Source organism: Muscardinus avellanarius (genome assembly GCF_963383645.1).
Source record: "Muscardinus avellanarius genome assembly, chromosome: 15".
Classification (NCBI taxonomy): domain Eukaryota; kingdom Metazoa; phylum Chordata; class Mammalia; order Rodentia; family Gliridae; genus Muscardinus; species Muscardinus avellanarius.
The window spans coordinates 39,973,439-39,986,634 of NC_137801.1; the positions used below are offsets into that span (position 1 = coordinate 39,973,439).

Genomic DNA, 13,196 nt, shown 5'->3' on the forward strand with positions numbered 1-13,196 from the left:
AATTCACAGATAAATTGATGCCGGCCATGGATTGCTGTAACCTGTGCTCAGGGTAGATGTTAACTAGTAGCTGGAAATCGAATTGGTTCTTTCCTTTTTCCAAAGTAACTCTTTAAGTAGAATTTATAAAAATACAAATAAAACAAACCTCACGTATTTGTTGCATAGTTTAACAAACAATAACTAGGGGGAGGGAGAGAGACAAAATGGTTGAATTCCATCCAACAACTGACCTGACAAAATTCAACCACGATTGGTTGTTCTGAATCCCTTGTAATCTGGGGAAATTTGGTCAATATATTGAGTTATACAGACTGCCTCAGAAAGGGTCAAGCTGCTCTCCTCCCAGTGTGGTTTAGACAAGAAGTCACCAGATTGTGGGGGAGGGCACGTAAGCTTCTCTCCCCCTCATCTCTGGTCCTTGTCTGAAGCTCATGTTGCTCCCATCTGTATATCAGCCACCAGGACCCTCTCCTTTGGACCAGGAAGTGGCTAGGAGCTTACTAGCTTCCTACTTTTAACCACAATGAAGCTGAACATCTGTGCTTAAAAATCAAAGGGGTCTTCATTTTCTTCTTCCTTAAAAGGTGGAAGTAACTTTACCAAACAAACCAGAGGATCATGCAGAGGATTATGTGACCCATTTTGCTAAGAAAACAATTCTTGAAAATCTGAATTGGCAACATCTGAAAAATCAGGAGATTTACCATGAAAATGCAGATAAGAGATGTTTCTTGCTAGTACTGAGGATCTGAAAGCCTAGGTCTGTGTCCCTAATAAGCAGCTTGGGCTGGTGAGGCACGCATTCCCCAGCTTGCCTGGTCCTCAGCTCCTGGTGTCCGGGCTCCCCAGCACTGTGTGACTACCTGAACATACACTCCACTCATGACAGAAAAGGAGAGTTACAATGCCACAGCCAGCCATGCTCACACCACAATTCCTCTTCTTCCATTCTCCCTTTTTGATAATCCGCCAGGATATACAAGATACTTATTATGAATGTTATGTCAGAAAGAAAGAGAAAACAAGGCAAAAAAGGAATGTTCTTTTGGGTATTCACACACTGCCTTTTTTCCTTGACTGAAGACTTGTTCTAGATTTAATGGACCTGGGAGATAATGCACACTGGTTGCCCAGGTGAGACAAAGATTATCTTAAGAATTAAGACCAAATAGAAATTGCTCTCCAGATCAGCCCAAAGATAATGATGTTTTTTTTAAACCCTACAATTGTGTTCTACACTAAGGACAAAGTAATACTGCTAATTTACATTTACTCTATGCCATGAACTGATCATACCACATGATTGTATTATTTCACTTAACTCTTATAACAAATATATGAGAGGACTACTGATTTCCCCATTTATGGATGATAAAATGGGGGCACAGAAAGAGTATACAGTTTTCTCAAGAACAGAAAGGTTAAGTAATGGGGGAATCAGGAATAGAGTGCAGGTATTAAGACTGCCAACATAAGGCTGAACCACTAAACTGCCTCTCAGAGAGGGGCATTGAAAGAAAGCCATGTGTTCTCCACTGAGCTATCAGATCCCAATTTTATAAAGACCAATGTAAAATAAGGAAGGAAGGAAGGTGTGGCGAGCCGCCATTAGAAGATGGCGCCGGCTTCCTGCCTCTGAACTAGAAGATGGCGCCGGCTTCCTGCCTCTGAGCTTGATTGACACATGGCTGTGCAGGAAGCAACTCCATATTTGGAGGCTAAAGTTATGTAACGCATTACGTGGTGGTGGCCTGACGAGCATGAGCCAATGAGTGAGTGAGACGTGGCAGGAAGTGATTGGGAGAGTTAATGTTTATAATGCCCTGCGCAAGGCAGATTTCCGCCATTCCGCCATTCCGCCATTCCGCCATTCCGCCATTCCGCCATTCCGCCATTTTCTTCGACTTGTATCCTGAATAAACGGCTTGCAAGAAGAGCTTCGTGTTGCGTCTTAATCGCTGGTCGAGGGACGCGACAGAAGGAAATAGAGAAGAGATGTCATTGTATAGCATAAACTTGAAAGCAGGCTAAATCCAGAACAACTTTAGGCTTCTAAATAGGCTTTAGCTGGGCATGGTGGCGCACGCTTGTAATCACAGCATTTGGGAGGCTGAGATTGGAAGATCACGGTTCGTGGACAGCCTCAGCTACTTAGTGAGGCCCTTTGCAACTCAGTGAGACCCTGTTTCAAAGTAAAGAATAAAAAGTAGGGTGTAGCTCAGAGGTAGAATGCCCCTGGGTTCCATCCCCAGAAGCGCAAAAAAAAAAGTAAATAAATAAACAGGCTTTAAGACATCAAAAGAGCCTTCTGAAATTGATAAGAAAAAGAAGAAAGGAAGTTAGCCTCTGCTTCTTTACATTGACTCAACCAGGCTATGTATCAGAATTATGAAATTTTTTTCTGGGCCTGTCTTCTGGAGATTCCAATTCATGGTGTCTGGGGCAGGGTGTGTATATCTGTATAGCTGTGGTTGATTTTGATGCATAGCCAGAATTGAGAAGCACTATGTTAAACAACACAAAGCAAAGCTTTAATTTTGCCTCCACCACCATCCTTCCGAAGAGAAATATCTTCAAAGTACAAAGATTAGTGCAAGCCTCAGTAAGAGAAAACTGAAACCCAAGAGAGGCGAATTAATTAATTACATTTAACAAAACTCACACAGGGAGCCCTAAGTGCCCTTGCTCAGACCAAATCCCAAAGCAATTAAACAGACTTTATAGGGATGGACCAGCATCTTCATTCAAGTTTCCCCAGGTGATTCCAGTGTGAAGCTGAGGTTGAGAGCTGCTGCCGCTCAAGGCTGGGGTAACTGAAAAATGCGATGTGCCTACCGCAGTGCTTGGCAATTTGAATGTGATGGAAGAGCAGTGAAACTAAATGAGAGGAGATAGACAGATAGTCTCCCAGGAGTTAGAAATAAGGAAAATGTAAATTTGAGAGCCTCTGACATGAATGTTGGTAAAACAAGTATATAGAAGTTTCTTGGGAATTAGTTTGCAGATGTTTAGGGTACAAATGGTAATCACCTGCAGCTAATTAATTTCACCAGCAGCAGAGAACCGCTCTAGGCATTCATAGCTTTATTTCGTTCAAACAATTGAAATAGTCCCTGATATCATCCTCATGACCACAATAAAAACTATCACCCTGGCTGAATGGCCGCAGGGTGCTGCTGGAACTTCATGAGAAGCTGTGTGTGGAGGCCATGTCAATCCTGCCTTTAACAATATTTTTTTAAGGTGCCTTGAGAGATTGGTGCCATGTCAATCAAGTTGTTGTTTGGGTGGTTCTTTTGTTTTGTGGTTCTGGGGATTGAACCCAGGGGAATTTACCTCAGACCTAAACTCCCAGTCCTATTTGTTTTAGTTATAATTTTTGAAACAGGGTCTCACTAAGTTGCTGTGGGCCTTCCTAAATTGCTGAGATGACCTTGAGCTGGCTATCCTCTTGTCTCAGCCTCCCAAGTACTGGGATTACAGGTGTGCGCCACCACATCTGGTTCAATCAAGTTTTAAGATGACAAAAAGCTGAAGACATATCGGATAAGATGGATGACAATTCGAAAATTACATTTACATAGTATTTTTCAGTTTACCTGAGCTTTACATATATGCCCATATAATCCTCAGAAAGTTGGGCATATTCATTATGCCTATGTAAATTAAGATTCAGAAAGTTAGATTTTAACAGGTGAGAAATATGTCAAAGAGAAATCAAGGTTAAATGTAAAGGATTACATTTAGGTTCAAATAATCAATTTCATAAAAATAAGGTTGGAGTTTGTATTCATTTCCTAGGACTTATATAACAAAGTACACCCACCAAAAAGGCTTACAACAAGAGAAATGTATTGCCTCACAGTTCTGGAAGCTGGAAGTCTTAAGATTAAGGTGAACCTTGTAGGGAAAGGATATCCCTTGCCTCTCCCAGATCCTGGTAGCTCTGTACATTTCTTGTCTCTTGGCCAGCTCCAGTCTTGACTAGATATTCCCCCTTTGACTGGTCATGAGTCTTCCCTCTGTGTATGTCTGCCTTTGGGCCCAATTTTCTTTTTTTAAGGACACCAGTCATATTGGTTAGGGTCCACCCTAATGAGATTATCTTAATTTGATGACATCTGTAGCCCTATTTCCAAATTAGATTGCCTTCTAAGGTACTAAGTGTTAGTCTCTCCCATATCTATTTGAGGAGACACATTCAATCTATGTCAGGGTTAAATTAGATTACTACAACAATTATTACAACAAGGTCTTATCACAGCTACTTAAGAAACGATGAAACATTGATACGTGTACAGCATCAATGGAACTTAGGGGTTCCCACCAAGTAGAGGGCAATACCACTACACGACATTGTGAAGACCACAGAGTCAGGAACTGACTGTGCAGTCTGCTCTGGCTACCACCTACTAAGAAGTAGATGAACAGAAAGACAATACAACCAAATATAACCCGATACAATGGCAAACTGAATACTATGGAAAGTCTCATAGGCAACTCAGTGCTGGATGAGCTCTATATGTTTTCCTCTGTTTTCTATAAAGAAAATACAAAAGTATGAACAATTTTTAATTAAAGAAAGTACAAAGCCGAGCGTGGTGGCGCACGCTTGTAATACCCGCGCTTGGGAGGCGGAGACAGGAGGATCGCGCAGGTTCGAAGCCAGCTGCGCTGGCTTAAGAGACCCTGTTTCCAAATAAAGAAGTATAAAAATAGGTGTCTGAGAGCATAGCCCGGAGGTAGAAGGGTTTCCAGAAACCCCAGTACCACCACCAAAAAAAAAAATAAAACAAAACAGAAAGTACAAAGTGGAAGAAGAGATAAAAAATTATATTTACATAAATTTCTAAACTGAAAGTTGAAATTCTTTTCCAACCCTCATTTTCATGCAATAGCGAATTCCTTATTCCACTTAACTTTGCAATTTATTGTATGTATATAAACATACTCTTTTATGCCCCACTGATTAGAATATGTGGGCAAAACAAACGTATGATGTATGTATGAAATGAACCAATTTCAAGCCAATAAGCACTATGTGTCTGCTGAGTACCCTGTTCTGCAGTAGGTATCTCAGAGGGGGACATGACAACCATGCAGAGGTCTGATGCAGGATCCAGGCGGTGTATAGGAACTGGGAGGAGGGATGAGGCTGGGGTCAAGAAAAGCTTAAAAGGCACTGAGACGCTAAGCTGGCATTTTGGAGACCATATAAAAGCAGCATGCCTCCCCACCTTGGGCCACACCCGTGAGGCAGAGGACCCTGACTGGGGTCACTTCCTGAGATTTCTCAGCTCTTTAAAATGAAGCATTCTGTTGAGTTCTTGGTAATCAGATAGAGACTCAGAGACTAAAACAGAAGTCACTAGCTCCTTTGAAAAGCTTGTCTTAATGGCTCAGTGTGAGAGGGCTGTGAGTGGATTGTGCCAGGCAGACGCAGGCACTGAGCCTGCCCACCTAGGTGCAGAGGCCCAAGTACTACCTCCAGGCCTGTGGTGCATGGTAGGTCTGGGAGCTCTCTTTCTCAGATGCAGTCTCTCAGAAGGATCTGAGGGAATTTGAAAATGTTTTTATTAGATGGTCTCTCAAGTCCAAGAACTGATATCTGAAGGGATGCCAAAGGGAAAAGGAATATTATTTTTCCCCAAACACTGACCACAAGGGTCAGAGACATACCCACCAAGTCCCTAAATGCAACCATCTTGATGAAATTTTCCCAAGCCCTGGTTGAAACTTTTTTTTTTTTTTTTTCCGGTACTGGGGATGAAACCCAGGGGCATTCTATTTCCAAGCTACAACCTCCAGCCCATTTTTTACTCTATATTTTGAAACAGGGTCTCACTGAGTTGCAAAGGGTGAAACTATTTTTATTTTTATCTTGTACCAGCAATTAGGAAACCCCAAGTGCTGGAAAGAGAAAGCCCATTAATTAGGCCTGAGCCTTCCATGTTTGGAGGCCCCCTAGGATTGGCTGCTGGTCTGGGCTTTCTCTCCAGACCCTTCCTGAATCAGACCTCAGCCTCCTTCTCACCCCCACCTGGGCCTTCCTAGATAAACAAACAAACAAACAAAAACTCTTTGGAAAGATGGCAGTCAGGACCCTGAGCCTAGTGACTCTAGATAGCATAGCAGCTAGGAGGTCTATCCATTTATTTCTTCCAGCAGGATTCTGTGAATAGTTGGTACAGGTGGGATGGTAAGTTCCACCCAGTCCCTGCCTGCATGGAGCCCACAGATCAGTTGAAAGGAGGCCTTCAGTGTGTGCAGTGCTATGGTGAGAGGTTAGGAGTGATGGTGGGGGCACCAGGGAGGTTTTGCTCAAACCCCTCTCAGAGGAACAACTCTCAGAACGACTTCCTGAAGGCAGGTGATTTACACCAAGGTGGGAAGGAGAGCTCATGAGGGGCAGAGGAAAGGAGAAGAGAGGGTGCCCCAGGCAGAGGGTTAGCTATGCAAAGGCAGGGTGGTGAAGCCGGGCAAGTAGATAGGGATGAGATCCCGAAGGCCTTAGAAGTGGGTGAGCACAGCAACCTGGGGCATTGTCCCAACAGCAGTGAGACACTGTACTAGAACCCCAGTCACTGAGGAATCACTGGGACATTGCGCTGAGCCTATATTAGCACCAGTTGAGGATTAGGAGGCTTACAGAGCAATGTAAGGCCTGGTCCCCGATTTTAAGAGCTCACTGATGAGCAGTTCACTGCATGTTCTGGCTAGCACGACCAAGCAGTGTATGTTTTAACCCACAGCACACAAAGTCGAAGCAGGGCAGGGATTCACAGTAATCAGGCACCCACTCTGTACCAGGGTCTGATCACCTAACAGCTGGCGTCTCATTTAGTCTTCAAGGCAACTACAGGGGATCTGTTACCACCCCCACTTTACAGAGGAAAAGACACAGAGGTTATCTCACAGCATCATATAAATAGGGAGGGAAAGTGCCAGAGCAAGAGCTCAGCCAGCCATCTTCTCCTCACAGAGCCTTCCCTGAGTGTGGCTTTTAGACAGTATGAGAGGCATGTGCGATGTCCAAGCATTAGAATGTAGGTCTCTGAGAGGTTGCTCTTTGTGCTTGCAGAGCAAATGCTTGGGAAGCAGAGCACTTAGAAGAATAAAACCCATATAAAAATAACATGATCTCATTCCTTTCCAAATTTCGGGGTGCTGTGCTACCCAGATGCCAATATAGGAGATAGAATCTACTTTGGAAAATTCTTAAACTCTTGATATTAAGAGTCAGGAATTGTACACAGTGGTGAAGTTGGTTATTTTCATTGAAAATGGGTAGTTCACATGCAACTAAAATCTCTTAATATGTATATATATATATATATATATATAGAGAGAGAGAGAGAGAGAGAGAGAGGGTCAAGTTGTGCTAGGGGGTAGGATAGTCAAGTCTATGGAGGTACTGAAGAGCAGCATACTCTTCTGAATGCCAGATATGATTCTGGGACACCCCTACCCCACCACTCTCAAGAAAGCTGCAGTGGAGACAAATGGCTCTCCAAGAGAGCCCACCAGAAAGCTAGGGGTCCTCTGAGAATGACATTCCTAGCTGTATTAACTGAGCCTGGCTCACCAATATCTGGTGAGTTGTGAAGTTTGGACAACCTGTAGAACCATGGGCCATCACTATGCCCAATTGGATTTAGGAAAGGAAACCAGTTTCCATGACTAGTGGACACTAATGACTGGTAGGTAAGGCACAAACAATTAACAAGAAGAGCCAGGTCAGAGAGTTGATGGATTTTCCAAGGGTTCTTCACACTCATCCACCCCCCATTTGTGGCCAGTTGAGGTGTATCGGGAAAGGGGTGGTGCTGCCCCCAAGAATACCAGAGACCTGATATTCATGGCCCATCCTTAGTGGTGTCACAAGTAGAGTTTTCCTTCTGCCCTAATGTTGACTCCTTCACATGGATACCATCTTTGCTGCCCTCTTCCGCTCTAGCTTTTGGTTGTCTTTTGAAATGATACCTGATGCTTTGCAAATTATTGCCACCATCTCTCTACCCCACGCTTCCCTGTGGACTCACTCAACCTGCACTGTGGCCCACACTCTGTAATGCTCCTGGGTCATTTAGCTAACCCATCCCTCCTTTGATAGAAATCTTTAGAAGAGGCTTTCCACACCCTCTCCCCAGGCGCCACTCTCCCACAGCCAGAGTGCGTCACTGTGGGGATGGGCTTTGTTGTTTCTCTCTGAAGTCCCTCTCCGCACAGGGCCTCCCTTTTCCTCTGGCTCTGTTCACCATGGAGAACAGACAGTCCTCCTGCTCTGGGTTGGCCCTGCTGGCAGAGACCACGAAGCTGCTCCTGAGCTTTCTCATCTCAAGGGGCAGCACAAACATCCTGAAGTTCCAAGTCCTGTTTCTGGAAATCCTTTGGGTTTTCTATATCTCTTTCTTCTCTTCCAAGACCTCCAAAACCTGAACCATGCAGCTGAAGCTAGGAGAGGAGATACCAAGCAGGATTGATGGTGCTGACAGATAAGAAAAACGAGCTCATCCCCACTCAGCAGAGCCCATGATTCTGATCTTAATCTGGGGTCCTCTGGGATTATTTGAAAACAACCCCCTGCCCAGCTCATCTGGCCCCTATGGCCCACTCTCCCCCCAATCCACAGCTCTCTTTCACCATGTTTGCCTATGGAAGGCCTGTCTGGCTTTTCTTTAACCTGGTAGGTCTTCCGGTTGAACTTGACCCTTGTGATATCTTCTCATTTTTCCAAAGTCGGGACTTCCAGGCCCTCCATATCATTGGACACATCATGCTGAGACCTTGATTTGCTCACTTATTGTCAGGTGACTCTGGCCAAGTCACTAAACCATAATATCAGGGTCACAGAACTGGCAAATTCCAAGTATCAAATGAGTGAATGAATGTGAAGATGCTTTGTAAACCCTGAAGCAGACCTTTCCAAACCATGTTCTGTAGAACTCTGCTCTCAGGAGAGGTGCTCATAAACTATTTTGGGGAGGGGAGTCTTATGTCAGGTTTGAGGAAGGCTAACCCTGTATGAAGTGGACCAGATTTCTTTACCGGAGACTTCTCAGAGATTTCAGTTTGCCATGTGCATGTCCAATCTCTAAGAGTAGGGTTCAAAATATAGCTTTGTCTCAAAATTGCCTTTTTTGTTGGCTACTTATTAATATCTTTTAGGTTACTGGTTTTCAAGAACATAGCATACATTAAAATTATTTCTACAACATGTAATAATACTACTCTTTCCAAAATATATATTCTATCATCCAAGTTACTAATCCCAAGTAGCACCCATTAGTCAGTGTCTAAACAGATACTGCTAGAGTGCCTCCAGTCTCCTGCGCATGGTGCTGTGTACTGAGGGCCTGGGGCTGGTATTGAGGCCTCTGTGGTGGGACTCCAGCTTCACTCCCACTGTCCCCACACTGGACTCTGACCTAGCTTGACAAACCTACTGTGCTAGGTCTACATCTCTTGTGTTCTTATCCCCTGCTTTATTCCCATATTTCTCCCTGACAAGGTGCCTTCCTCCCACCTCAACCAACACAATCATAGCCCATTCTTCAGGTCTCAGCCCAAGCCTTGACTTCTCTATGAAAGTTTTTCTAACTAATATAATGTATTCTGGGCAACATACTGGTTCCTCCACTCCACTCTAAGGCACTAAACATAGACAGCATTATTTCTACTTCCTGATTTTCTCCTCAAACTTTGATTTGTTATTTGGTCGATTGTCTGCTGCCCCCTACCCTACAACCTTCAGAACCATAAGCCACACAGTGCTCCATTGGGAACTAGAACCCCCAACTGCATATAAGTGCTTCAGAGCTGGGAAGTGAGCAGTAGGTTTCTTCATTTCATTCAGTAGGTGCCTACTTATTGCAGGAAAACTGCTGGGAGGCCACACTGAATAAGAAAAGGTGCCTCCTTTAAGAGGTTCATAGTCTAGACAAAAGCATAAAACACATCACGGCCATCAGTGTGTTGAGTGTAATAATGGCAAATGCATGGCATCGTAAGACAAGGTCATGGTGAGAGCAGGTGGGGTCAAAGCAGGCTTCCCAGAGATGACGCTGCCCCCAGCCCACCTTCCTCATAGGGGGGCTGCCATCTAGAGCAGACATGGCAAGGTTAAGGGGTCTGCCCTTAGGGGTAAACGAGCACTGAAGATTGGCGATGGTGGACTCAAGTCTGTCACCATGGTCCCAGGGAGGAAGGTCATTTGGGAGCCAAGGCATACAGCAGATGCTATAGGGGGGTATGAGACGGGAGCTTTGCATTCCACTCTCCGCGCGCGCACACACACACACACACACACACACACACACAGCCCGTGGGAATCCCACTTCCCTGCTTTTCCATCATACCCACACACCCCTTCTTCCTCCCACCTTGATTCATTCTTCCTTTCCTCTTCCTAGTCACCTCTGGGTCCTGGGGCCATCCATTGTTATCTCATTGGAATAGCCCTGTGTCTGCTCCTGGTAGCTAGAGGCCTGCTTTGGCAAGAGGCTGGCCACCTTGATGCCACTCCTCGCGGGGGTCCCCCTGAAGGAGCTCACCCAGACTCAGTGCTTTCTCTTTTCTTCCCACAGAAAACCAAAAGAGATGTCAATAACTTTGACCAAGACTTTACCCGGGAAGAGCCGGTACTCACACTTGTGGATGAGGCAATTGTGAAGCAGATCAACCAGGAGGAATTCAAAGGCTTCTCCTACTTCGGGGAAGACTTAATGCCTTGAGCTGCCGCTCCAGGTGGAGTCTGCCAGTGCTGTAAGGAGTGCCGAGGAGATCCTGTGTTCCTGAGGCTCAGAGGGTCTTGAACTACTTCTCCCGTCTGGAGCCCCAGTCCCATATCCACTCTCTATTTATTGCATTCCCTTACCCAAGGCCACCCCCTGTCCCCCACCCTCCTGGTTACCAGGAGACACTCTTGATTCTTGCCTCACCAGGAACACAGACTTGAGTTAGGTCAGTGGTTAGCTGTCCACACTGCCGTGTTTGGGCTGTCAGCAAGCCTCGTTCCACTCCTTGGGGGCTCCTGGACATGAAGCAACTTCAGTTCTTTTACTGCAGAGAATACAAATATATATTAGACAAGAAGACCTGGGCTCTGCTGTTGGACGTAGAATCCTGACACCTCTGCTTCTTGTCCCTCCAGTCCCTGGATTGCCATCGCTGCCCTTCTGCCCAGGAGGAGAGACTGGTGCTTCTTCCACATGGGGACTGGTGTCCTTGATGGAGGGGCCTGGGAGGTGTCCGGGCTTGGCAGCCTGTTATTTTGCTCCAGAATGGCTTATTTTTGCTTGCTTTGGTGTTAGCTTTTGGGCATGCCAAAGTTGTGTAAGTTTGTATCTTATGGAAGAAATCACCTTTTATAAAAAAAGACATCATTTTGATTTTGAACTCCATTAGCATTTGAAAGATAAATTATTAAATTTTCTTTCTTATTGGCCAAAAGATAGAAATTCCAATATGAATACAGGTAGATGTTAAAGGGCTAATATACTATGAGAATGCCGTTGCTGCTTTAATGACATGTGGGGACTGTGTGAACCAAGAGGAAAAGAAATAAGTACCGCTCCTCATTATTGAAGTTCTACCTGAACACAAAAGCCACCTCAGCCCTGGCCCAGATCTGGGGGTTCTATCCAAACTCAGCTCCCAAGTTCTCTTTCCACATTCATCCAATGTTCCCAGCATAAATGCTATTTATTTTCTGCAGCAGTGTGCTATTTTTGTGTACTTCTACAGAATGACAGTACTGCTGCATTGTGGATTTTAAACATTAAAACATGTAAAGCTAAACGTGAAATACCTGCTTTGGGAACAGCGGAATGAGGCTCAACCTGGGTTAGGCAGAGTGTCAGGAGACTGAAGAGCACTAGTATAAAGCCGACAGTGTGGCGAGCTGTCCCTGGAGATCTGTTTGTGTGACCTGCAATGGCGACTCGTGGACACTCTTTAATGGATATGATGTTACCTCCTGTAGATATGCTAACAGTGTTACATTCTCTGATTTCTAAGGTTTCTCTGTGGCTTTGTGTATGTTTCCCAGGGGTCATTTGATTACCTATTTTACTGAACCAATTTTGCAGGGAATGGAATCCATTCCGACTGTTGCACGTGGATTTCCCAGCTGCCCCTAAATATGTATACTTGTGAGTGCAAATGAAGCTTTTTTGCCTTTTGTACATTTGAGATTTTTGTATATAGTGTTTGCTGCAAGGCCTGTGGAATTAATTCATTGAATATAGAGGTATCAACTGCTGCATGTTCAGGCATATTATAAAACTTTAGTCTATGAAAGAATAATTATAATAAGTCCAGGTGCAATACTCTTTAAGTGTATTGGTTCAAGTTACCGAGAGATAGGTATGTTCCTTTGAAGGGGGATCCTTTATATCGTTTATTTCATTTTGGTTTATTTTAAAAGATGTAAACATATATTAAGCTATATTAAGTTTTACATATAGTTCTCCTGTGCTCTATTATGCCCTGATAGAGATGGGGAAGAGAAAGGAATGTTTTTGATGGTGGTTTCAAAGCTTGGACAATAACTATTTCAAGTGGATCCCTATTTGCATCTGGCTGGCCACAGCCTTTGTTACTAATGATGACATTCAGTTCTCTTTTGTTTTTATTTTTTAAAAACTCAGGTGTAATTATCTGTTCTTAGGATGATTGCAAATATTAAATATTATGCTATAGCAATTCATGTGTTCAGCATACCAGTGAAGTGATGAAGAATATTAGATTTATTTAATTTATCTTCGGTAACTTGACATACCAGGGCAGACTATCTTCTGGGGTGGAGTACAAGCACAGAAACATCTTCATGGTGGCATCATCTCATTTTTTAGGAAGACATGACAATATACCCATCATACTCATGCATAACTACTGCTTTTTCTTTCTCTGTTTCTTCTGCTTCCCTCACCGTTGTGAACCTTGGACAATCAAGTCATCTCCAGCTGTGATGCCAGATGGCCTGTCCCAGGGCATGGTTGTGTCCTCATGGCAATAGGGGCTGAGCCCTTTCTACAGGACTACTGGCATTTTTTGCTGGGAAGTCAAATAATACATTCCACCTGGCAGTTGCAGACAGTCAGCCAGCCTGGAGCCCCTCTAGCACCCAAAGCCAACTGGCCAGGGTGCCCTGCCTGAAGTTCTCACATAGACAGGCTGAACTCCAGTGTAGA

General features: G+C 44.3%; 1 protein-coding gene across 1 annotated transcript in view; it reads left to right on the forward strand.

Moving 5' to 3' along the window:
* Window positions 1-10,736, forward strand: part of PRKCE (protein kinase C epsilon) — a gene marked incomplete at both ends in the record, with an annotated part of 526,950 nt that extends 516,214 nt beyond the window's left edge. Inside the window, one exon of the mRNA XM_080711937.1 lies at window positions 10,590-10,736. Coding sequence (XP_080568063.1) covers window positions 10,590-10,736 — 147 coding nt within the window. The remainder of the gene's footprint in view (window positions 1-10,589) is intronic.
* Window positions 10,737-13,196: the final 2,460 nt, after the last annotated feature.